Consider the following 25,684-nt stretch of genomic DNA (forward strand, 5'->3'; position numbering starts at 1 on the left):
GATTCTCTCCTACCCCAACAATGGTGTTTTCAATTCAAGGAAGAAAAATGAGGAAGACGGTGGCTTGTTTTTTTTTTTTTTATGTTTAATATTTACTAAATTACCTTTTAATTAAACATATATTATAACTAAAATGCATATACATAACCGTCCAGTAAATAACTATGGCATAATTGCCTTTTAAAACCATTCAATAATGCTTTTATACTCATTTAGCACCTTATAATTAATAGCGGTTAAGTTTTACGATTTTTATAATTTAGTCCTTGTACCATAATTAACTATTCAAACATTAAAATTTTTGGACCAAAATTTAATATGACACTTTAATGACCTCGTAAATATTAAATAAATAATATTTATTGACTCACTTATCAAAATTGTGGTCCCGAAACCAATGTTTTTGACAACACTAAAAATAGGTTGTTATACTATCACTATTCATATTCAATTTCATGTATTAATTAATTCATACAACTTTCTATACTATTCAATTTATTCCCTATCTCGATATTCACTTCCACCCTTAGAATTTTCAACTCAATATTTATTAATAACTTACCTTAATGTTATATAATTCAATATATCATGAATATGCTTTAACTAAAATTAGTTTCGAATCATAGAAATACAAACCGAAAGCTCGTGTCACCTGTCGTCAACTCTCGCCTTTCCTTTTCCTTTCGACAATCTTATGTCATTTTTAACTACAAATAATAATTCGGTAATGGTATAATATCAAATTCTTTTCAAATCACATTCAATTACAAGGTCATACATATTTTGCAAATTATTCAATTTAATCATCTATTTCGATAATCAATCAAATTCATACCAATACTATTCGATTAGTCATAATAAAATACCAATTACTTAAATATATAAAATTTTAATTCATCATATTTAATTTATCAATCAATTTATCATTTCTTTACGATTTAGTCCATATCACACCTTTTTGTACCAAATTGTAAACAATTCAAATTACAATCACACAAAATAATTTCATAATTCAAGAATATATTACAAATACATATAATCATACCATATGAACTGACTTGGTTAAATCAATAAACAAGTTGAAACTTTAAGGACTATTCAACAATTTTGTATTTTCCTCGATTATTTCGATTTGGTCCAATTTTTTATCTATACAATTATTTCATTCAATTTATCAATTAAAACATCTTATATCATCCTATTATGTGCATGTAGCAGTTCAATTTCATTATTTTAATGCCCCTAAAATTTTGCATTTTATTTAATTTAGTCCCTAAAATCGAATTTGTCGTAACTCTCAAATTTGAGCTTCGATTTCGAAACTGATCTCAATTACATCCTTCTATAACTCTCTATTATCTGTAATTATATAAATTTAAAATTAATTTTTAAATTTATACAGTTTAGTCCCTATGTTCAAAAACTAGCAATCAAACTTTACAAACTAATCATTTTTCACCTTTAAGCTTACAATCTAACAAATTAGCACTAAAAGCTTCAAGCATTCATCAATGTAAATTTCTAAAAACTTGAGCAAATTTGAAAAATGATACTTGGATTAGCTAAATTGAGCTTCCATCATCTTAAAAACGTAAAATTTATGAAAAACAAACTTTTAATTCCTCACCATCCAAAGGCCAATTGTATTGAAACTTCAAAATGATTTCTATGGCTTTCTTCATGCATATTCGGTGGAGAGGAGAAGAATAATAAAAGATGACAACTTTTCAAATGGATTTTATACCTTAATTAATAATTAATAATCCTTAATTACTTTAATTAAACCTTAATTTAATATATATAATCATATTTAACTAAAAGTAGTGGAGGTTGACATCATAATCCACAAAATATCAATCATAGTTGGTCTAATTGCTTATTTGATCCCTTAACTAAATAAAATCTATAACGATCGAAATTTTATGACTTTTTGATTTAATCTTTATACCTCAATTAACTATCCAAACAATAAAATTAAAGGACCAAACTTTAATTAACCTTTATACTAACCTCGTAAATATTAAATAATAATATTTACGTATTCAATCATTAGAAATGAGATTTCGAAACCGTAATTTTTGATACTACTAACCCTCAGGTCGTTACAATTTAATTAACTTTAGTTTATTTAGTTAATCCACTATTAACATTACAGTCACTAACACCCACCTTGATATCACTACACCAGAACAGGCCTTTAGCGGCGTTTTTTAAGGCCTTTAGGGGCGCTTTTTAGTGCCACTGAAGGTGTTTGCGGCGCTTCCACCAGCGCCGTAAAAAATGCCGCTAACGTTTGCAGTGTTTACAAAAATAAACGCCGCTAAAGGTCATGTTCTTTAGCAGCGCTTAGAAAAAACGCCGCTAAAGATCATGTTCTTTAGCGGCTATAAAAAACGCCGCTAAAGATCATGTTCTTTAGCGCGCCAGTAAAAAACGCCATCAAGATCATGTTCTTTAGCGACGCTTAGAAAAACGCCGCTAAAGATAATGTTCTTTAGCGCTTAAAAAAAGCCGCTAAAGATCATGTTCTTTAGCGGTGCATATAAAAAACGCCATTGAAGATCATGTTCTTTAGCGGCTTAGAAAAACATCGCTAAAGATCATGTTCTTTAGCGGCTTAGAAAAAACGCCGCTAAAGATCATGTTCTTTAGCGCATATAAAAACGCCGAAGATCATGTTCTTCAGCGGCGCTTTCTTCACAAACGCCGCTATAGAACATGACTTATAGTGGCACTTTTATAAAAAATGCCACTAATGTTAGGATTTTTGTAAAATAAAATTTTTCATTTTTTCAGCCCTCCTGTAGCAACAAATCAAAAGCAACCAGATCTAAACCAGCCAAAATAAATAAATTTATATAATATTTCAAATTAAATGAATAAAATAATATTAATATTAATAAAAATAGTTAAAAGTTAAAATGATAAAAATAATTATGCAATACACTATGACCGCAGAAGTTGTGGCTGCTGAAACATCTTCATCATACTCTGAAGTTGATCTTGGAGTTCGTCGTACTTTCTGCTCTGTTCTGCTTCTCTCGATGCCGCATCTGCTTTAAATTGTAGCTGAAGTTCTTCATACTTCTTTTGAACCTCTGCTTCTCTCGCTGTAGCCTCAGCTTCCCTCGCTGCCGCCTCTGCTTTAAGTTGTAGCTGGAGTTCTTCATATTTCCTTTGAACCTCATCTGTGGTCGCTTGCATCTGAGCCATCTGGTCTTTTAACCTCTGAACTTCAGCTTGAGCCTAACTCCCCGAAGCCATGTATAGCTGCGAGCTGGATCCAAAATATTGGGTTGGGCTAACAAACGATCCTTGGAATCGAACCCGACCATACCTTTCAGGACCCAAAACTTCAGTAATAATCCGGTTATCAATGTATTCAGGATGAACAGAACTATCACTAGAAGCAATCGCTTCGTACTCTGCCTTTTTATCCTTTAGTTTTTCCTAATAAATAAATCACATAGTTAGAAACGCAATATATATTAAAAAAACAAATGCAACATAACAATAGTCGCATTACAAGCAATGAATTAAACCATTAGAAAATAAACACTATAAATAACTAAAACAAGTCAAATCGTATTAAGTAAACATACCATAATTTCACCAGCTTCAAGAGTCATAGCAGATCCATCTTTCTTCCTATGTGTAATTTCAAAAAGTTGAAGGCGTCTAACTTTTTGACCGGACGGTCGTTCCTACAATATAGTAGTAAAAATATTATTTAATGGAAAGTTATACGTATTTGACAATATTAAAAAACTAAAAATACATATTTGTTAGAATATAATCAATTTTTAATTTGATAAATATTTATCAAATTTGTAGAACTTACTTCCGTAAAGGTTCCATTGATTCGTGGTGAAACAGAACATATAGATGTGCTTATACCCACGATAAATAATCTAATTCTGCAATTTCAACTTTGCCGATTGGTTCTCCAAAACTTTGGAACAAATAAGTATCGGCGATGTTATGGTCCGTGAGTCCAGCATTCCTATTTGGTCTGTTTAACCTTGTTTCAACATTTTCCAAATATCTTGAGCAGAAGGTCATACATTCCTCTGCCAAGTAGCCTTCAGCAATCGATCCTTCTGGATATCACTTGCTGCGGCAGTAGGACTTTAATTTGGATAGGAACCTAAACACGATATACAACACTATCAAAAGTTGTAACTAAAGGTATAGAGGTGAATGAAGGAAAAATTTAAAAATTTTAATTAACACCTTTCTATGGGATACATCCATCGATAGAAAACGGGTCCGCCAAGAATTGATTCATACGGGAGATGGATTATCAAGTGAACCATAATGGTGAAAAAAGAAGGTGGGAAGATTTTCTCCATGTTGCATAAAGTCAAAGCGGCTCGGTCCTGTACCTTCTGAAGTTCTTGAACATCCAAAACTTTACCACAAATGGCTTTCATTATATTGGATAGTTCAATTATACAAGACGTCACCTTCTTGGACATCGTAGAGCAACTGGCAGTAAATCTTGCATCAAGATGTGATAGTCATGTGATTTTAGCGAATATAATCTCCGATCTTTAACACTAACATATCGAGATATATTTGATGCATACGCATCTGGAACCTTTATATCCTTCAACACCGTGTAGAACACTTCTTTTTCTGTCTTCGACATTGAAAAAATAGAAGGCGACAACCGATATTTCCCATTCGGGAGTGGATTGGGATGAAGATCAGGCCGAATTCCCATTTGGACTCAATCAAGTCGACTCTGAAAATTGTCTTTTGATTTTCCGTCGACATTCAAAATTGTACCCACAATGTTCTCGCAGACATTTTTCTCAATGCGCATAACATCAAGATTGTGTCGTAAAAGGTGATGCTCCCAATAAGGCAATTCAAAAAAAAATATTTCTTTTTTTCCACAAGTCCGCCTCATTAGGATCGTCCTCTTCATCAGAGTCATCATCAGCCTCATCATTTGATCTTCTATTTCTTTGCGTGTTTGGCGGTTGGTTCATCTTCCCATAAATGAAATTCATATATTCCAACATAAACAAGATTTCAGAGCCACTGATCTGCGAAGGAGCTTCTCTGAACTCTTCAGTACCGTCAAATACAGAACTCTAAAATCTAAATCTATGATTTTTCGGTAACCACCGACGATGCCCCATGTAAGAGAACTTTTTCCCATTGTACAACCATTGCGAACATGTTTGTGTAGCACAACAAGGACACGCATAACGACCCTTGGTACTCCAACCGGATAAATTGGCATAAGCGGGGAAGTCATTAATGGTCCACATCAAAGCTGCACGTAAATTAAAGTTCTCCTTTCTCAGCACATCGTATGTCTCGACACCAGCCCATAATTGTTTTAACTCTTCAATGAGTGGTCAAAATAAATGTCGATATCATTCCGGGCCCTTTCTCTCCGTGGATAATCATAGATAAGATAAGGAAGATTACTTCATGCAAATCCACGGAGGCAGATTGTAAGGAACAAGCACTCATCGCCAAGCATCAGACGCAGTGCTCATAATCTTGAAAGGATTAAATCCATCAGATGCTAGCCCAAGCCTCACACTCCTAGGATCGCTTGCAAAGCTTGGAAATTTATTGTCAAATGATTTCCAAGCTAAAGAATCTGTCAGATGCCTTAATAATCCATCATCGGTTCGTCCATCATGGTGCCACGTCATAAACTCCGCTGTCTTTGACGACATGAAAAGCCTTTAAAGCCTTGGTATCAGCGGAAAATACCGTAAAATCTTAACTGGCTTCTTTCTTGACTGTGCATCATTTTCATCGTCGTTCCCATCTTCTGTGTTTTTACTTATCCAACAGGAGTGGCTTCATACATGACAGCACTGTTGGTTTCTCCGATCGCCCCAATACAACATGCAGTCATTTGGGCAACTATGGATTTTGTTGTACCCAAGGCCTAAATCTTCTATCATTTTCTTCATATCTTTGCATGACTGAGGGATTTTTGCAAACGGAAACATTTCTCTCAAAAACTCTAACAGCATTGTCAACGAGTTTCCGGTCTACCCTCCCAAACATTTTAATTGAAAAAGACGAACACAGAAGGATATTTTTGAAAATTTTGATCCCTCATACAGTTCTTCGTTCATGTCATTAAATAGCGCGTAGAACTTCGCTGCTTCTTCATTCAGCTCTTCATGACGTACACTACTTCCCGATTCGGTAAAAGCATTTTCACCAATATTACAATCATCAGATGCCACAAAGTCCGCTGGGAACGACTGGACACCATGATTGTGCATATTAAATGCATCCCGCAACATACCTTCCATGTCATCCCCTCTATCAGACTGATGGTAAGATGTATCAGGATAAGATACATCCATCCTTGAAGAGGAAGTACTAGGCGGGCATTCTCCATGAAATAACCATTGTTTATAACCCCGAACAAACCCATCAACAATTAGATGCTCGTATACAACCTTACGATAATGCCAGTTAATGTTGACACAATTCTTACAGGGGCAAAGAATCATGTTCTCTTGGCTTGCATATTGAAATGCAAAATTTAGAAACGTCTGTACTCCATTTCGATAACCGTTGCTTACCCTTGACAAATTTATCCAAGATCGATCCATTTCTTAATTCTTGAAGTCTGATTTTCACCAGAAATTACAAGGGTAAGTTGTTCAGTTATAAGTATATATGAGTTATGTAAGTTATGATATGATATATATTTATGTATTACGTAAATTACGTAAATTATGTAAGTTATGTAAGTAATATATTATGTAAGTTGTGTATAATGTAATTAAGTTATGTAAGTTATGTATAATATTAATTAATTATGTAAGTTATGTATAATATTAATGTAAGTTATGTATTATGTAAGTTATTTAAGTTATGTAAGTTGTGTATTATGTGAGTTATGAAATTTATGTAGGCTATATATTATGTAAGTTATTATGTTATTATGTAAGTTATGCAAGTTTAATTATATATAAGTTTCTATATAATTAAGTTTATTTTACTTACTTCATTATATAGTCATTTATTTTACTTACTTATATAATTAAGTTTATATATAAGTTTCTATATAATTAAGTTTATTTTACTTACTTAATTATATAGTCATTTATTTTACTTACTTATATAATTAAGTTTAATTTACTTACTTAATTATATAGTCATTTATAAACTTTTTCCCACACTTACATAATTCTTTCTTATATAATTAAGTTTATCTATAAGTTTCTATATAAGCCCATGATAACTAATCTAGTCCAAGTGTTGGATGAATTTTTGATGGGCCTAATTCACAATATTTAAGCTACACCATTAGTTCATATTTTTATAGTTTTAAGGAATAAATCAAAATTTTATTTTTTGGGGTTAAATTATAATTTTATAAATTTTAAAAGGTGTAAAATACATATTTTATATTTAAAATAGTGAAAGTAATTTAAAAGTTTTTGAAAAATTATTGCATTTTAGAAATATTTATGAAAATGAATTTGAAATTTATCAAATAATATTTAAAAGCTATAAAGCAAAACTCATTTTATTAAAATAAACCTTAAAAATTAAAACAAAAAATTAATATAAAAAACTGTGAACCAAATCGAGCCGAATTAAACTATAGTGGACGATTCAAAAAATATAAATAACCCGACCATGTGAACCTCTTAGAAACTTCACTATCCATGAAATTAGCTAATTTGGAAAAGGGTCTAATTTTGATTTTGAGTTCCTCTACTATTCTCAAATTCGAGATTTAGTCTTTTATCTTAAAATAATCTCTTTATTTATATGTTGTCATTAGTTAATTCAAACAAGACAGTTAACTATTTCAATTAAAATTAAAATTTTAGTACGTATTATTATCCAAGTGATATAATATCTTGTAAAAGATCACTAAAATAAACAATTAAAGAACAAAAAATTTTGAGAGAGAAGTGATGAAGATAAGGGCATAGTTAAGTTTTTCCATTTTTATTAAGATAAATAATCTTATGAAGCAAATCCAAAAAATTATTTTTCCCTATCTGCAGTTAAACTACACTATGGTAATTAAGTTTATTTTACTTGCAAATATTTCCATGACTACTGAACATATAAAAATTTTATTATCTTTATGCTTTTGTGTTATATAGTATTATTATCATCATGTAAGGCATAAATATCCTATTTCTTAAATTTGTTTACAAATCATTTACTAAATAAAGAAAATAGAAAGAATAGCAAAACATAAAAGAGCAATGTACCGGTTTGAAGAGTTAGTGTTGCTGCAAACTAACAACACCCAATTACTTCATGCATTGTTTGGGGACAGTCACAAAAGAAGACAATATCAATGTAAGTTTACAAGCAAGCAGACCAGGCATAAAGTCAAACAAATTTTTATAATTTTTTCCCACACTAAAAATATAACTTACCGGTGGTTCCGGGAGCAGAGAGCGACGGTGATTGTGATGGTGATACAGTAGATGAGACGGCGATGGTGATGAAGCAAGCGACGGTGACGGTCACAGTGATGCCGAAGGTGGTCGGGTTTGGGGAGATTAGGAGCTGAGGAAGCTAGGGATTTCGGCTTTAGGATTGGGGGAAAGTGAAGAAGAATCGGGTTTTTGCCTGGCTAAAAGGGCTGGAAAGAAAATGACGCTGTTTCAACAAATAAATGAACCCACTGAGAGCGGTATTTATAAACAAGCGCCACAAAATGTCCACAGAAATGAAGTCATTTCAGGAACAGATAGTCTTATTTCTGGCGTTTTGGCATAAAACGCCACTCATAACATAGAAAAACGACGACATTTTCCATGACTAAATTAACAAATTTGCGGCGTTTCTAGACAAGCGCCACTAAATAACCCGGCGTTTCTAGAAACGATGACGTTTCCCAAACAGTTATGACAAAAGAACCCGTTTGCGACATTTACTCACAAGCGCCACAAAATAAAAGTAGAAACGCTGTCGTTTCCCAGCTAGTTAGTCAAACTTGTGGCGTTTTGGCGTAAGCGCCACTAAATTAACCATGACTAAACGAAGAACTTTGCGGCGTTTACACATAAGCGCCACTAAGTTAACCGTGCAAACGAAGTCGTTTCCCAAAAAATTTGGACAACTTTCTGGCGTTTTGGCACAAAACGCCACTAAGAACATGAAAAAACGACGACGTATTCATGACTAAATGAACCTATTTGCGGCGTTTATAATCTTTCGCCACTAAGTAACCGCAGAAATGACGTCGTTTGCCATGAAATGAAAATGAAACGCAGTCGTTTTCTTGATAATTATGACAATTTTGCGGCGTTTTGACGTAAAACGCCACTAAGAACATGGAAATTTTGAAAAAATTAAGTTAATTATATCAATATATTTTTATATTTTTATTTTTAATAAATATAAATATTTATGTATATATGTCGTATTTAATAAAAAATTGATGTTAATTATATCAATAACATGTGTTAACATTTTACAAGCTCTGGATCAAATTAAACTTCATGTATACAATTGAACATTAAATCATTATTCATGTACGCTTTTCGGATTTAACCCATTTTGATATATATTTATATTTTTTAAATTGATAATTTATATATATATCTTATTTAGATTCGAAAATATAAAAAAAACTTAAATTAAACCCTAATCCTTAAACCCTAAATTATAAACTATAACCCGTAAATCGTAAACCCTAAACTGTAAACAGTAAACTCATAAACTGCAAACACCAACCACCAACCACCAAACCTCAAAATCCAACCCCCAATATACCATAAACCTTAAACCATAAATCCCAAATCCTAAACACTAACCCTAAACCTTAAACTATAAATTGTAAATTGTAAACCCTAAACTGTAAACATTAAACCCGTAAACCATAAACACCAACCAGCAAACCTCAAAATCTAACCCCCAATATACCATAAACCTTAAACCCTACATCTCAAACCCTACATCCCAAACCCTAAACTCTAAATTGTAACCCTAAATTAACCATAATTAATCCTTATATTCTTATAATGTTAGTGTGTAGTACAAAATATATATTTTATATTCTTATATTAAATAATATGGGTGTAGTACAAAATGGCATGTCCCACTAAAATCCAAATGTTCTTCAACTTTAAATTAGTATCCTCAAACCCTAATTAAACCCCAAACCCAAACTCTAACACATTAACGCTTAATCCAAAATAAAAAATTATACAATACCATAAACCCTAAAACTCTAAACAATAGACATTAAATCTTAAATTCAAAATCCTAAACCCTAAAATAAAATACAATTTTACGGCGTTTTTAAGAAAAAACACCACTAAATTCAGATGAACGACGTCGTTCCGGCCAACATTTTATGGTGTTTTAAGAATTGCGCCGAAAAATGATCAACTTATTGCGGTGTTTTTACAGAAGTGCCGCTAATGCCAGTACATCTGAAACCAAAACGATGCGTTTTGGTTTTTTTGTGGCGCTTTTACAGAAGCGCCGCTAATGCCACTACAGCTCATATCAAAACGATGCGTTTTGGTTTGTTTTTTGTGGCGATTATACAGAAGCGCCGCTAATGCCACTACATCTCAAATCAAAACGAAGTGTTTTGGTTATTCCTTGCCGCGCTTTTATGGAAGCGCCGCTAATGCAACTACATCCCAAATCAAAACGATGTGTTTTGATTATTTTTTGCGACGCTTTTGTGGAATCGCCGCTAATGCCACAACATCAAATCAAATCGAAGTGTTTGGGTTATTTTTTTGTGGCGTTTTTACGGAATCGCCGCTAATGCTACTACATCTCAAATCAAAACGATGCGTTTGGATTTTTATGCGGCGCTTTATCGAAAACGCCACTAAAGCCCCCGAAAGGTCACCAAACGACGCCGTTGGGTTTGGTTTTTTGTGGCGTTTTCTCCAGAATCGCCGCTAAATTCATATTATTAGCGGCGTTTACTTAGAATCGCCGCTAATGCTCTATTTTTAGAGGCGTTTTCTTTGATTGGCCGCTAATACTCGATTTTTACCGGCGTCTGTTATCCAAACGCCACTAATAGTGCCGCTAAAAGCCTGTTTTGGTGTAGTGTATGGTCTAATTTCTATTTTAAACCTTTAATTATTTGCAATTTAATTCTTTAAGAAAAATTTCTAATTATAAATCTGTAGTTATTGGATTATACAATTTAGCCCCTAAACCTTAATTAATCATGAATTCGATCCAAAATTCAATTCACCTATCTAATAAGTCCATAATTACCTTTATTTAATATTTACATACTCGATTTACGAAAATAGGATCCGAACCCGTAATTTCCAACACCATTAAAAACCAAATTGTTACAATATTTTAAAAGAAATTTTAATTTTTAAATCAAAATAAAACAAGTTTAGGTTTGTGAGTGGGATGAAGGTTGTAGCACGAAATTAGTAAGTTTTAAACAATGTTGCTTTTAAATTTGAATTTCAATATTTAATTATATTTCCATAAAATTTAAAATATGAACCCAAGTTTTATTAATCGAGTAAATTTAAATTTCATTTTAAAAATTCTAAATAATTACAAATAAAAATTTCACTCGGAAATCATTAATAACAATAAACAAGATCATATTCCAATAATTTTGATAATTATCTTTTCAATTTTCTTAACGCCCAAATGTTGTGTTATTTTTAAAAGGTAATTAAAATATTTAATAAATATGCACGTCAACATGCTATAATTCAACAAATTGGAAATTAACATTACAACATTATCAAACCACAACACATCATTTATAAATACCCTCACATATATGACCATAAATACACAATATAATTTTACAGTCTCATATGTACATAAACATGGTGAAGGCATTAATGCATTACTCCTAAAGTACATGGACTAAGCAAGACATTTGGCTCTACCTTCATGCCAAAATAACATTACAATCATGTCTGCATGGAATGCTTAAGATCACATGTCATGAGTTTAGAACACAAACATCTTAAAGCATAATGCCCTAAATTTAGTTTCAACAATTCAAAATCATTTGATTTTAAAGCATCAAGAAAAGGCAAACATATAAGACTTCTTAAACCATCAATATATAGATTTGCACTTCACAAATTTTCTCATGTTACCCCCTAATTTTTTTTTATCATTTTGGTCCTTAAGGTTCACCTCTATTATATAATTAGTTTTACACTAACAAATTTTTTTCTTTTAAGAATTTGTTGATGTAGACAAACATGGGGCTGACATGTAGAGATCATAAGGAACGACATGTGAATTCATTTTAACCATTCTTACAAAAAATTTAAAAACCTTAATTTTTTAAAAAATTTAAAATTTATTAAAATATATATATAAGTAATACATAAATTATAAAACTTCAAAAAATATATAAATTGAAAATAAAAAAGAATATATAAATTGAAAATAAAAATAACAAATTTAGTTAAAAAATCAAAAAAGTATGTTTAAAAAATAAAACATAAATAAGTTTGGTTAAATTTTTAGAAAAGTACAAGAAATTGTAAATTTAAAAAAATTAAAAAATATTTTAAACATTAAAAAACAAAAATTGACCGATTGACGTTGGTCAATGCTGGTCAAGCTCGGTTAGCTTCACAACTAATGATTTTCCAAATTCACTAATTTGAAACGTTTTAAGGATAATGTTGAACATTTACAACACTATGTTTTAAAATAGGCAAGATAGAGTCAATTCCCCAAAACCTTATGTTTATTCTCACAAGTTTAGAAATGGAATACTTCTCAAAGGTTGATTTACAATGATTCAAGCTCACTCAAACAAATTACAACACTTGAAAAAATAAAAGAAAATAATACCCCAAGTGTATACGAGTGTAAAATAAGAATAACAAAGAAAGAATTTAATTTTTGTACAACTAGCTTTGTAAACTTTTTTTCTTTTTTTTTATCTTCACATTGGTGTCCTTGAACTCTATTTATACTCTCTCATTTATTTCTAACTATTTTGAGTAGTTGGAGGGAATTAAGAACCCTTACAACCATTGATTCCAACATTATCCTACTTTAAAACATATTCTTTAGACCCTTATGTATTGGGGTCTAAGGCCATGTTCTGATACCTCAAGGTTGAGGTCCGCGATACATTTGGTTGCCCAAAAATGCTCATTGACTATGTATCGGGGGATAAATTTTGTGATAACATGAAATGCTGACTTGATGATGTGATATCATCAAATATTTAAAAATAAAATGTAGATATTTTAAATGAAAAAGCATAAGTAAACACATTATAAAATAAAGTATCAACAATGAGTTCATCCATTGTTAATGGACTTATAAAATCAGTTTTTCAAACAAATATATTTTGGATTTTGCGAGTGAAAACAATAGAAATAACATTTCTTGATCGTTTCACATGCATCAAGAAAATATAAGTAATGTTTCCAATTTTTTACACAACAGAAACTCCAAAACCGAAGCAAAGTGAGGGCATGAACTCCGCATTGGAGTTCCCAATGATGATGGGAGGGGGAACTAAGATAATTAAATATTCAAAATATATATATTGTAAAACCCTCCAACACGCATTAAAAATATGAACAAAATAATACAACTCTAAAACTCGAAAGAGATGAAGAAATTTAAAATAAATACAAAAGAACCCATGGACCCAAAAGTTATACAAAATTCGAATATATGTGTATGTGCAAAATTTGGAAACAAAAATTCCACGGAGGTACAGTGCATGAATATAGCAAGCTTTTGTGAATTGGCAGAAAATTTCATCTCACCATGAAGAGTCTACCTAATGCCCCTTAGTTAAGCGATGGAAGGTAGGCATTTGTATTCCAATTCTAGCACTCAACAAAACATGAAATGGAAGTCTAGGCAACATAGACAAAATGAAACCCTAAACCAATTATTCCAAATGCGTAAATCCGTAAACGAGAGTTGAGCAAGTGGGCCTGGAGATGCTATCGAAAACGTATGCTTGACACATCCACCTCTTCTCTTCTAATTCCAAGGAGGACATGCAATGCAAGTCAATTATTTGTTCTGATTCCATCTTTGTTGAAGAAGCTTCGATATAAGAGCTTTGACGTTCACTCTTTTATGATTTGAAATCCTCTGAGTTCCTCCAAATCAAACAAAGTCAAAGGAAGAATGATAAAAAGTACTGAAATTCTACTGCGGGCTGTGGTCAAGATTTAAGAATTGACTTATGGCCTTGGGTTGATGCTGGAATCCGAATATCAATATGATGAAAAGGGAAAGGAGGAAAAGGATAGAAGAGGCATTCCAACGTTCATTATGCTTTCCATGGACCGGATAATCAGATATTGCTTTTAAGATTTGGCTCCACGTTGTCGCCCTTCTAACCCAAAAGTCAAAACAATTATGATCCACTAACACTGCGCTAGTGAGAGAACCGGAGAAGCTAGCACAGTATCCTTGATTGGAGATAAACATTTTAAAGCAAAAAGAGCGGAAAGGACACAGAATGGCGTAATCCTCATTTCCAATAGACCTTTGGGAACGGCCAAGAGTCAGAGTGGTGAACATGCAATAATAAACAGTAAGGAAATGTGGGCGGTGATTTAAGTGTCTGTATGTTCAGTCTAGTAATAGTACGCGTATCTCTTGGAGTTTGAAAATTCGATCATCAACAAAAAGTGAGCAGCTATGACTGAAGAGATGGGTGGCATAGTCTGAGCCATGCAAAAAGCGGAATATATTCCAAGACGCGATGATTATGATGATCCGAATCAAATGTCCAGTGCCTCCTCCTCAGCCATTGGTTATAAATAGTCCCCCCCAGCATTGCCTATTAGCATCCCATTGGAGAAATCGAGGAGATTTATTTCACAATTTCACGAGGAAGAGAGGTCCCACATGAGGACTGGAGCTAGCCCCTGTATTGTAGCCAAGGATGACTTGCCTGTGGCCTGGCAAGGGCAAGCAGCAGTTTGAAAACTGAAATGGAATGCGACGGCTCCATCGCTTCCCATCGGGATTATGATGAAAGGTAAAAGTAAGTCTTTAGTGGCACACAGGCAGTCTCCTTGGCTAACGAAACAGGCTCTTGTCATCTCATGCTGGACTTTCTCTTCTTCCTCACCTGGAAATGGAGACTCTTAGGACTGAACTGGATATAAGCTACCAAAACGAAATGGTGGTAGAGGTAAATGAAGTTTCCGCATTTATATATACTAGCCACTTTCATCATTACATGCGTAAAGCAATTGCTTCATAACTCTTTTAAATAGATGCTACTTCATTTACAAAAAGTAGCACAAAGCCTATAAGAATACCCTTGTCTCATAACAAGGGCGAAGGCTAGGAATCATCTTTAGGCTCAATCTAATATATAAAGCTAAGCAACAATAAACTAAATTTAAATATAATATTATTAAAATTTGCTTACAGGGTATAAAATTAATGGAATTTTTTTCAGTTTTCAAAAATTATGTAGTTTATGGTGCATAAATATAAAAGATTTAAAAGGAATCGAATAATGCCCTTAAAAAGGATAATTTAATAGGCTTAGAAAAGTAAGAAATGTTAAAATGCACATTGTGGTGATTACATATTTTAATTGATTCTGTTATTAGTTCAAAATGGAAATTATTAATATAACACAATACGATACTTTCGACAATGGTAGTTAATAAAATAATTAACCATGTTAAAATATAAATTTTAAAAAAAATTATAATGTGAGGCTTGAAAGTAATAGTAAATAAATCATAATTTATGTATTTTGAAGTAAAATTTATGATCGTAATAACAAGGATCTCGAAAATCCTACTCCTCTATTTCGTAAACAAATTACACATTTATGTGCATGGAATACATTTTGTTATGGAAATTTATAAACATATCTACTAATCTAAGAATCACCTTCAAGAACTTGGAAGAATATTACATATGTTTATTATTGTATAGTTCAAACCGAAGGGGCTATTCGTTAATAATGTCATGAAGCTTTTTCTAATGGAGATAAGATCAAATTGACTTATAACATTAAATTCAGCTATGGATAGATTATATGTATCAGGCTGTTGCGACTGGCAACAGAGTCGAGTGGAAAGCTTTTATTCAAAACACAGTTGCTAGTATAGACAATAGTTTGTAGCAAATCAGAAGCAAATGGGTTTTAGTAGACTTGGTTATCATGCAGGCAAAGCAAAACTCTTCTGCATCCATTGGGGCAAATCCACCACCAGACAAGGATCTGATTTCTCAAAATCAGCAATCTGAATCAAAAACAATGGAATGGGGTGAAATTACTGAAAAAAAACAATTAAGAGTGGATATCAAAGAAAAACAAGACTCGCCTTCTCATTGCAGTTTGGGCAATAATGATATTTATGCCAAAGACAGTCCATGGAAGGGCAAAGGAAGCAGATTCCAAGCATAAAGGGCATCATGCATCCAACCACTGCTGCCAAACTAGGCTTAGATCTGAATTTCACATTAAATTTTATAGAGTAATATTATCATATTGTATATGGCCAGGCCAGGGGGTAACAGAAAACAAGCCATTTTCATTGTTTGGTCATGTTTATTTAAACAAGCCACTTTTAATTGTATCCACTGCCACAAATAAACTAAAATTAGGAACTACAGAGCATCTACATGTTTTCTTATAAAATAAACTACAATTGATTCATTCTATCTATCTATCTATATAATGCTCTTACTGAATTTGACGTTATAAAATTTCACAAGTCAGGCAGGACCTAGAGTCGACTCTGGTCATTACAATCCCGCACAACCTCCTCAAATAGATGATCGGGAACTAGAGAAAACCGATCTCATATGATAAGGGAATGAAAAAGAAAGAGGAAATACCTGACGAGGGTGAGACCGGAATTACCACAGTAAGGGCAATTGAAAGGAGCGGGAGTATCCCGATACATGGTTTGCTGAATCGGAATTCCCTTTGGATCGCCGTATATGGCGTTGGCTGGTATCCTCCCCTGTTGGTATCCATCCATCCGCGGCCCTGCATAGTATGGGACTCCCAGCACCGGCTGCTCCGTCTTCGACATATTTCTTATCTCTCCGAGAATATGTTGCTCCGTCAACTAATGCAAGCTATGAATGTAGACTTATATCTGAGTCAGCGAGGGGTATTTTATAATGACTCAAAACGAAACGTCTAGAGGCTGCGACCGCTGTTGGATTAATTCATAGATTTTTTTATAAAAATTAATTCTTAGATTTTCGCGTTTTGTTACCGAAATGAAGCTACCCGGAAGGTGCGCCAATTTCAGTTTGGAAAGAAACGCGAAATTCCAAACCACACTATTCAACCCAATATTTATACCGGTAAAGTTTAAAATTATATTTCACTTATCTAATTTTTTAAAACTTACATAATAATCACTAATATTATCAAATTGTTAATATTGCACCGTGATTCCAAGGGTTGATAGCTAATTTGGTCCCCGAGTTAAAAATAATTATAAAAATATATTTAAAATAAATAAATAAAACCATTTGCAACAAGGAAAACTAAAATTTGCAACTAATTTTTTCGCATCCAATCTTATAAAAATCACAATCTTAAACCTTTAAAAGAAACATTAAATACACAGTTACTCTGATCTTACTCGTTTCTTATTTGTTGTTTTACACTATCTTTCTTTACCTTTTTTTTTTTCTTTGTTTTCATGCAAATTTGTGTCCGGAAAATGAAGAATTTAAAGAAAAAAATCACTTTACATTATAAATTGAAAGTTACTAAAAATCCAATTAATCTAGTAATTGGAATTAAAAAGAATGATGGGTTTAAAAAGAAGCAGTATACTTTGTAATAAATGTTCTACCATGCATAAAACTAAAGTTCGCTGAATGTTTGAAACTTTATCAATGGCTTCTCAAGGTTTCATTCTTTCCACTGTGAAGAAGAAGAAAAAGAAAAATGGATGATGACTCTTAAATTTTAACTTCATTAATCATAATTTATTAACATTAACCTTAACCTTAATTAACTATTTTGATGGATGATAGTGGTCTATCACCACCGTCCACTATATAGTAAAAGGCCAAATTGCTGAATCCATCCTTCAATTAATTACAATTTCATAGTGATTAATTTTTACCCTTTATAATTTAATTCTTGTACCTTACTTAGTCACTAATTCTGTAAAATTACTTATTCAAAATTTAATTCACCTATATAATCACTCTATAAATATTTAATAAAAACATTCTCAAGGCCAATTTATGAAAACGAGATTTTGATACCTCATTTTTCAAAATCGGTTACTTTCAAACATGTCACTTGTACTTTAACTAACTGAACAATTAACTAAAATTATCATATTGAAAATCAATAAAACACTAAAATAAACTCATAAATTTTCATAAATATTATTAAATAATATTTACGGCTCACTCATTAAAATTATGTCTTAAAATCTTTGTTTTTAACACCACTAAAAACGGGTTATTACAGCTTCTTTTTAGAAAAAAATTATGGCTATTTGATCTACCCTCTAAGATTAAAATACTAAACTAGAGAATTTCTCAAAATTTTCTTCCTACTTCGTCTAATCTACTTTACAGAAGGTTAGTTGAGTCTAGATTATGCCCTAGATGCTCTGGTGAGGTAGAAATTTTGGAGCATGTTTTCCGAGACTGTCCGAGCACAGAGGCGATATGGGAGCAATTAAATTTCTGTTGGCCAATATCTGCGTTAGAATCAAACTACAGAGAATGGGCGATATTCATATTTGAGCACAATTCTATAAGGCAATGTAGATTGTTTTCATGTACATATAGGCGACTTGGATATGGAGAAACAAATTAGTCCGTAAAGGAGTGCAAAAATCATCTTCTTCCATAGCAAGTTCATCTAGGCGAATTGGAGGTTCTAAATTAGAAGTTACATGTCCAGAAAGGGAAACCGGTATGATGGAAGTCGCCGAAAAGCCCGCTCATCAAAATCAACTTTGATGTTGTGTTCAACAAACATAGGAAAAAATCATGTGCATGTGTAGTAATTAGAGATTCAAAGGAGGTAGTACTGGGTTCAAAAACTAGCTTGCATGATAACATACCTACAACGTTCGCAGCTGAGGTGACTGCATGTCTTGAAGCAGTGTAGATGGACAAGATCTAGGGTTTTCGGTGGTGGTGATGGAAGGAGGTGCAGAAAGAGAAGGAAGAAAGATTAGAAATCGGTGCCTATATATCTGATTATAGATCTGTCTGTGTAGGATACCAGAAGTGTTATTTCATACATGCACCGAGACAGGCCTAATTGGTTGTGCTTTACAATTTGCTTTTATAACCAACTAACTATTTTCATTAATGCCCAAATTAATTATATTAATGTTTGATTACATTTTTATTAGAAATTGAATTTATATATGTTTTTATTATGTGGAAATTTGAAGATGTTAAATATAATTTCAATTTAATGACATAACATTAGTTGCTTTTATTATTGGGGACTCAAATAACATTATGCTTTTATTTGGTGGGGGCCGGGGTGGAACAGCAAGAGAGGTCATCTGTTTCATTTTTCTCAACTCGTAATTTATTTATTTTAAAATCTTATATTATTTACTATTTCTTAATTATCATTTACTTTTATAGTAGTTATATTTAATATCTTACATGTGTGTGTTCTTTTTCTTATTTTTGTTGAAAAATATTTTAGACACAAATTTAAAGTAATTACAAAAGTATAATCTTAGTTTTCATGATTTATCTTTATAGCAGTAAATTACAATTTTTTTTATATTTTCCCCTACATTTTGGAGAGCTATGAAATTTGTTTATATTATTAGATTTTAATTTAACTTACTAAAATTTTATATTGAATTAAAATTTCATTTTTTTTTTGAAGGCTACGTTTTGCATGTGTTTTTACATTGATGGCATAAAGAGCATTGCTCATGGATAGTTGTACTGGTTTGTAGGGACATTCTACTAATTGGGATAGTGCTCTTTGTTTGTCAAGTAATCCGGATATTTTTTTTTTTATAATTATAGCTTTAAGAAAATGGAACCCCATAATTTTGTTATAAAAAGTAAAAAGTGTGGAAATTAAAATTCTGGAAACATCAATGTTCATATCTATTAGACAAAAAAAATCAAATCAACTCGTCAAACCCCCCACTATCTACGTGTTCATAACATCTGAATTTTAAAAAAATAACATCCAAACATATAGTCTGCCCCTAGGCTAGGCTGGATTCAGGGTAGCGGCTTGCCATCTTGCACACTGTTCAAAAGATGAAACGATGCTTTCTCAAAATTAACAAATCCCATGAACCAGAAGTCGTGCCCATCCACCGTAACTACCTGAATATAGCTCTCCACCGGATTCTCTTTCATCACCACCGGATTCACACTGCCCACATTCGCCAAAGGTATCATCACCTGTCCTTATTAATGAATGCAAAATTTAACTAAATTAATGAATCTGTTCAATTTGCAATTCATCATATCATTACTATCGTTCAATACTTTATATTATTACCTTGTAGTAGCTCCAAGTCTCCTGACCAGAAGGAGCAGTGAAAGATAAGGGCCGATCACTGCAAAAGGCTACCCGAGCCGTTGATAAATAGAGCGTACCCGCAACAGGGCCTGTTGTTGTGGAGAGATAACAGGCGAATGTCTTCTTTAACCTTTCATCCGTATCAGTTGCAAAAATCTGCTTGAACAGAGACTCAAATCCACCCTCTGTTATAGCTTTGGCTGTCAGGTTTAATTTACCCCATGCTGCTTCCGATACAGACGGTCCAGTTTTAACTGTAATTTCATAAATCCAGTCCACACATATTAGGACTATGATATGAAGAAGCTAGCTATAATTGAATGAACTTACGGTTGTGCCAGATGTTGCGTGCTATAGACTCGGTCTTCCTACTCCAGGTATTGAACATGTTAATCACAGGTTCAAAAGGATTATGGCTTGGTCTTTCTGCAGGGGAATAAACGACATAGGGCAGCTCATAGATTTGTTGGTGATCACTAGCATTCCATAAAGCCGCCTTCTGGTTGTCTGGATGGGCACTAGGAGCTGCTGGGGTTCCCATGACGTGCGTGCCCCATTTCTTAATATCTTCTTCCGATGGGGGTTCGTGGGATCCTTCTACTTTAGTGTTTTCTTGAGTAGGTGTAGATGTCATGGTGTCTTTGAACTGAATGGATAATTATTTTGGTGGATTAATATTTATGAAATGGATGATTTGGTTAGGGGGTTGAGAGGAGAATTCAAGAAATTTAGGTATTTAAGTGTGCTTTATTTCCTTTGCATCCAAGTAAGTATTCTCTAGAAAAGTGAAGTTGTAGATTTAGAAATTCAGCTTTGGTTTCTTGACCGGTTGTTATTAGGAAGTTTCTAGTTTCGTCGGTTGTCTTTCTATCGAAGGGGAATGATGTCCACCCTAAGGCGTGTGAGGATTAAATTTAGCCACTTGTTATGTACGTGTGGGAGAGAGAGTGACATCTTTCTCTGTACATACTAGGACACAATCATCTACATACCCAAATTTATGTTTATCTATTAGTTAAAAATTTTGATATAAAAAAAAAAAGTTGTGGCTAATTTTAAAATAGAATTTTGAGTATAAAATATAAAAAATTGTGATAATTATGAGTATGATTTAAATTATGGTTATTAGTTAAAAAATTGACATAAAAAATTGTGTTAATTGTATTGATGGAAATAAAGTTATCACCTGAATAAAATTTTAAGCATTTTAATTATCAATCAAGTAATATCTAAGAAAAATATCAATAAAAAGAAATGGGTTAATATTAACAAACTAGAATTATATATAAAAAAAAAGAAGCAATGGTTCTTTGAAAAAATAATATCGGATCATATTCAAATAATAATGATACCAGAGAGAAATGAAAATTTATTTTAATTGATAATGAGATAATATAATTGTTGAATGTTTTTGTTGTGTGTCCTCTCGACGAGGGGAATCGGGTATTTATAAGATACCATTACTGTTCATCGAAATGACGTCCCAGGTAGGCTCCATGCACGCCAACACGTATACTACTCTAGACTTAACACATGTTTATCGTACCATGCGAACCTAGCTCGCGAGCTCTCCCTGTGAGCCCTTAATGCCTTTGCCTTGTGGGGCCCATGTTCCTTTGCATGGATAGGTAGTTCGGGGTTATGTCCGGATTTTAGGTCAGTAGCAAGAAATACCATAACAATAATATTATATTTTGTAAATGTCTTTTTGTATGTTGTTTGTATTATGTGAAGCAAGTACTCTTAAATGTGTTGGGCCGAGCCGAGTTTGATCCTTGAAAATTAAAGCCTAAACTCAACCTACATTTTAAAATGGACTTTTTTTTTTTTGTTTAAATTCATTTCTTTACCCTCTTATTTTTATCCAAACCCTCATATATTTCATACTATCTTTAAACTTAAGTAGACAACACGATTCATGAATTGATCTAACACTATTTATTTATACCTCTAACTAGATCAACACGTGGGAGCAGGAATCGATGCCACACATACCGTAAGTTGGAATGATCAGACGTCATATACGTATTAGATATATCATATAATACTGTAAGTAAAACATATCAATTACCAACCTTTTCGTTTGTGTCAACAAAAAGGACATCTACTACTATAAATAAAATCATCAATGTTCATTTTGTCTGTTTTCCATGCGAATGCCATCTTCTTTAGTTATTGAAACAAAATACTCTACTTCTACTTCTATTTCTATTGATTTACGTAGTTAATTATTTATCTTTCTAAATTATGGAGTAAAATAAAGTATTTGTATTTGTATATTCGAATTTAATCTTCATACTTTTATATTTAGGAATTTAATCCATTTACTTTTCAGATTTAAAATTTAGATTTATTTGTTAACATTGTTAAAATTATTTTGTTAAATTTTCTGGTTTTATATTTTGAAAAAAAAAAAAAACAACCTCACTCAGTGCTGAGTTGTGTCAAAAATTAAAGTATATAGAGTAAATTGAAATTTAATGATTCTTATTGTTGAGGGGAGTTGGTCTCAGACCCCTGAACGGGGGTTTGTCTCCTGTACTCCAAGGAAAGCCCAATTGGGTTCACGGCAAGCTCAAAAGTAGAAAAACATATCAGATCAAGCTATATTGACGGTGGGATTAAGAGATCAAAGCACAAAAATTTTAAAGATTTGGGAGTAACCTCATAATTTTTTAAGGTGTTTTTGAGAAATCTAATCCTACAGTAGTGAAGAGGAGACTTTGAGCTTTACTTTGGTGATTTTGGATTGATAGTCTAATGCCGAAGAAGACATTGGATGATCATAGTAGCGACGGTGAGGAGTGGTGACTATGGGTAAGGAGAAAAAAGGAGGAAAACAAAGAAAATAGGGAAAAAGATAAAGCATCTTTCGACGCCGTTCATTCACAGGATAACACTCACCAATAGTGGTTTGACGAAGGAAGTGATAACATCTTTAAGAGAGGCGGCGGCTAGGTTTTTGGGTTAAGAGGGAAAAGATAAAAAAATATAAGAAAGAAAGAAAGAGAAAGAAAGAAAAATTAAAGAAATAAAAAAGAAATTAGAACATTCCGTTAGATTTATCAGTGGAGTGACTAATTTAGTATTATTTTTTTAACAGTAATAACCAAATTAATAAAATAAAAAGTTTGAAAGATAGATTCACATATAAATATGAGATAGATGTAAAGGAATTTAAAAGATGAGATATATTCTTAAGTATTTAGAAAAATAAAAAATCAGGGTGGCATACATCACTCGCGGCTCCCTTTGTTTTTTCTTTGTTTGTAATCTTGGCGAACAAGTTTGGAGGAGGAGTTGTATTCTTTAACTAAGGGAACCTTCCTACTAAATTTCCACTTCTTTCACTACTTGTTATATCCTGAGCGCAGTGGAGTCTCAAATTTGAAACAATGAGTTATAACCATCACCATGTTTCTCATCAGCCCCTAGCCCCCTCAGGTTGCTGCTCTCCCCAGTTGCTTCCATTCTTCTTTCTTTTCTTAATATTATATGTTTTGGTTATTTTGTTGGTTCAATCGAATGTTTTAGTGATACAGGACGCCTAATTGCTCCTTGTTTTACTACTGGAACAAAGCTTATATCAATATATACCTCTCTAAATATTTATAGTGATTGTTAATGAGAATATTCAACTGACGGTTATAGTGCAAAACAGGGCCCTATCCTCCACCAGGGCCAGACTTCCCTCCTCCGCCAACTCCAGTTGGTTATAACCGTACTCATCGTTCGCCCTCACCACCACAACCAGGCTATCAAGGTTACTGTTATGAGGGCTACCCTTCATCATCACCTGGACTGCTTCCTCCACGCGTGCCTCCTAGGAATGAATACACTCACAATGGTTGCACTTCCTTCCTGACGGGGTGGTATGGACTATGGAATCTCTATCTCTGCTTTTTTAGATGAATGAAGCAATGCAATTTCCATTGAGATGTTTATGTCTTCATGTGGTCTCATCTGTTATGCTAGATAACCATGAAATCTTATAATCGGAGTTCGTATTTGCAGTTTGGCTACTCTTTGCTGCTGCTGCTTATTGGAGGACTGCGTCTTTTAACCATTATCTGTCTGGATTGATAATTTTAGGTTACGATTATTGTCAACCGGTGGAATGGGTTCTACTTCGAAACTCTTTTATATAATTATGGTAATGCTTTGGTGGATGGATTTCTTTTGGTCGTGAAAAGCTTACGAGTATAACCTATAAAGGCTGGCAGAGAAGAGAACCTAGAAACCAGTTCTGTATACCATATCATGGATATTTAAAATAATTTTGAATAATTATACATAAAATATAAATATTTTTAGAAGGTTGTTAGCCTCAATTTTACATTTTCCAATCAGCTAAAAGAACACCAAAAACACAATTAAATAGAAGATTTTATTTATCACATAAATTATCAATTATATACCATCGCCAACCTCATCAAATATCATTCTAAAAAGCATTTAGAACAACTAAAACCATGAGAAGATATTGATTTGGGGTGGGGATTAGTGTTTTTGATTTTACATAAATGTTGGGCCTAGAGGATCTTGAAACTATTGAATCAACTCAGATCCATTGAAAAGATCAAATAACAAGTTCATTCATCTTCTCCACTTTTCAGTTTCCCTTGAAGATGTTGTAGTCACTTTCTTGGTAATTATCACAAGCTCATCCTTGATCATATAACAAGATATACAGAAAATTATCACTGATCAAATGAAGTTATTGGTGACATTGTCCAAGTAAAAGCAAAATGCTAGCAACATAAGGATGATTTTACATTTCGACATTGCAATTGAGTTCTACAATATTGAGATGCTCAAAGTCCGATGAGGAAATTTGTTGATGTCGAAACCTTATGAAGCATCTCAAAGCAGGGGATGAGTGTGCTTGATATCAACCAATGGAAACAACCATTGTCACTCACAACCGGTACACATGTACTGGTTTCAAGAAAACCTACTGCAGCAAATATGGACATCCAAAAGAAAAAGGAATTCAAGAAGCACGAGATCATGGAAGACTTGTTTATCATCCAATTGAAGTACTATGCCACCAAGGAAAGAATATTAAAGCAGAGTCGTATGCCATGAGTTTATTTATCATTTACTTTTCATATTAAGTATGGTTGTTTGAATTAGACCGGATTAGCCGATCAGATTGGTTGGACTGAGAATCGGTCGGAATGTCGGTCCAAAGAGAGATATTAGGTCGATTCACTCGCGAAT

At 32.8% G+C, this 25,684-nt stretch overlaps 3 protein-coding genes across 3 annotated transcripts; 1 reads left to right on the forward strand and 2 right to left on the reverse strand.

Annotated features, from left to right (window-relative positions):
- Positions 1-15,850: 15,850 nt before the first annotated feature.
- LOC105794804 (GSH-induced LITAF domain protein) lies at positions 15,851-17,161 on the reverse strand. Its single transcript, XM_012624132.2, has 3 exons — positions 16,795-17,161; positions 16,278-16,404; positions 15,851-16,196 (listed from the first exon to the last, which is right to left on the reverse strand). Exons 1-3 carry the CDS (start codon positions 16,992-16,994, stop codon positions 16,113-16,115), a joined length of 411 nt encoding a protein of 136 aa, XP_012479586.1. The 5' UTR covers positions 16,995-17,161; the 3' UTR covers positions 15,851-16,112.
- Positions 17,162-19,951: 2,790 nt separating this feature from the next.
- LOC105794805 (GEM-like protein 5) lies at positions 19,952-21,266 on the reverse strand. The gene is made up of 3 exons (XM_012624133.2): positions 20,792-21,266; positions 20,441-20,715; positions 19,952-20,340 (listed from the first exon to the last, which is right to left on the reverse strand). Exons 1-3 carry the CDS (start codon positions 21,093-21,095, stop codon positions 20,155-20,157), a joined length of 765 nt encoding a protein of 254 aa, XP_012479587.1. The 5' UTR covers positions 21,096-21,266; the 3' UTR covers positions 19,952-20,154.
- Positions 21,267-23,736: 2,470 nt separating this feature from the next.
- On the forward strand, positions 23,737-24,777 carry LOC105794808 (protein CYSTEINE-RICH TRANSMEMBRANE MODULE 13). The gene is made up of 3 exons (XM_012624136.2): positions 23,737-23,905; positions 24,123-24,333; positions 24,476-24,777. Exons 1-3 carry the CDS (start codon positions 23,857-23,859, stop codon positions 24,522-24,524), a joined length of 309 nt encoding a protein of 102 aa, XP_012479590.1. The 5' UTR covers positions 23,737-23,856; the 3' UTR covers positions 24,525-24,777.
- The last annotated feature ends 907 nt before the right edge of the window (positions 24,778-25,684 follow it).

Source organism: Gossypium raimondii, chromosome 3 (assembly GCF_025698545.1).
Source record: "Gossypium raimondii isolate GPD5lz chromosome 3, ASM2569854v1, whole genome shotgun sequence".
Taxonomy (NCBI): Eukaryota; Viridiplantae; Streptophyta; class Magnoliopsida; order Malvales; family Malvaceae; genus Gossypium; species Gossypium raimondii.

Bases quoted from the DNA above. Each gene is read 5' to 3' on its own strand.
- LOC105794805 (XM_012624133.2), bottom strand. From the start codon at position 21,095: ATGACATCTACACCTACTCAAGAAAACACTAAAGTAGAAGGATCCCAC. The intron at 20,716-20,791 runs GTAAGTTCATTC...ATGAAATTACAG, and splicing joins ACGCAACATCTGGCACAACC to TTAAAACTGGACCGTCTGTA. The intron at 20,341-20,440 runs GTAATAATATAA...TAATAAGGACAG, and splicing joins AGACTTGGAGCTACTACAAG to GTGATGATACCTTTGGCGAA.
- LOC105794804 (XM_012624132.2), bottom strand. From the start codon at position 16,994: ATGTCGAAGACGGAGCAGCCGGTGCTGGGAGTCCCATACTATGCAGGG. The intron at 16,405-16,794 runs GTATTTCCTCTT...TGTGAAATTCAG, and splicing joins TCCGGTCTCACCCTCGTCAG to ATCTAAGCCTAGTTTGGCAG. The intron at 16,197-16,277 runs GCGAGTCTTGTT...TTTTTGATTCAG, and splicing joins GCCCAAACTGCAATGAGAAG to ATTGCTGATTTTGAGAAATC.
- LOC105794808 (XM_012624136.2), top strand. From the start codon at position 23,857: ATGAGTTATAACCATCACCATGTTTCTCATCAGCCCCTAGCCCCCTCA. The intron at 23,906-24,122 runs GTTGCTGCTCTC...AGTGCAAAACAG, and splicing joins TCAGCCCCTAGCCCCCTCAG to GGCCCTATCCTCCACCAGGG. The intron at 24,334-24,475 runs GTATGGACTATG...TCGTATTTGCAG, and splicing joins ACTTCCTTCCTGACGGGGTG to TTTGGCTACTCTTTGCTGCT.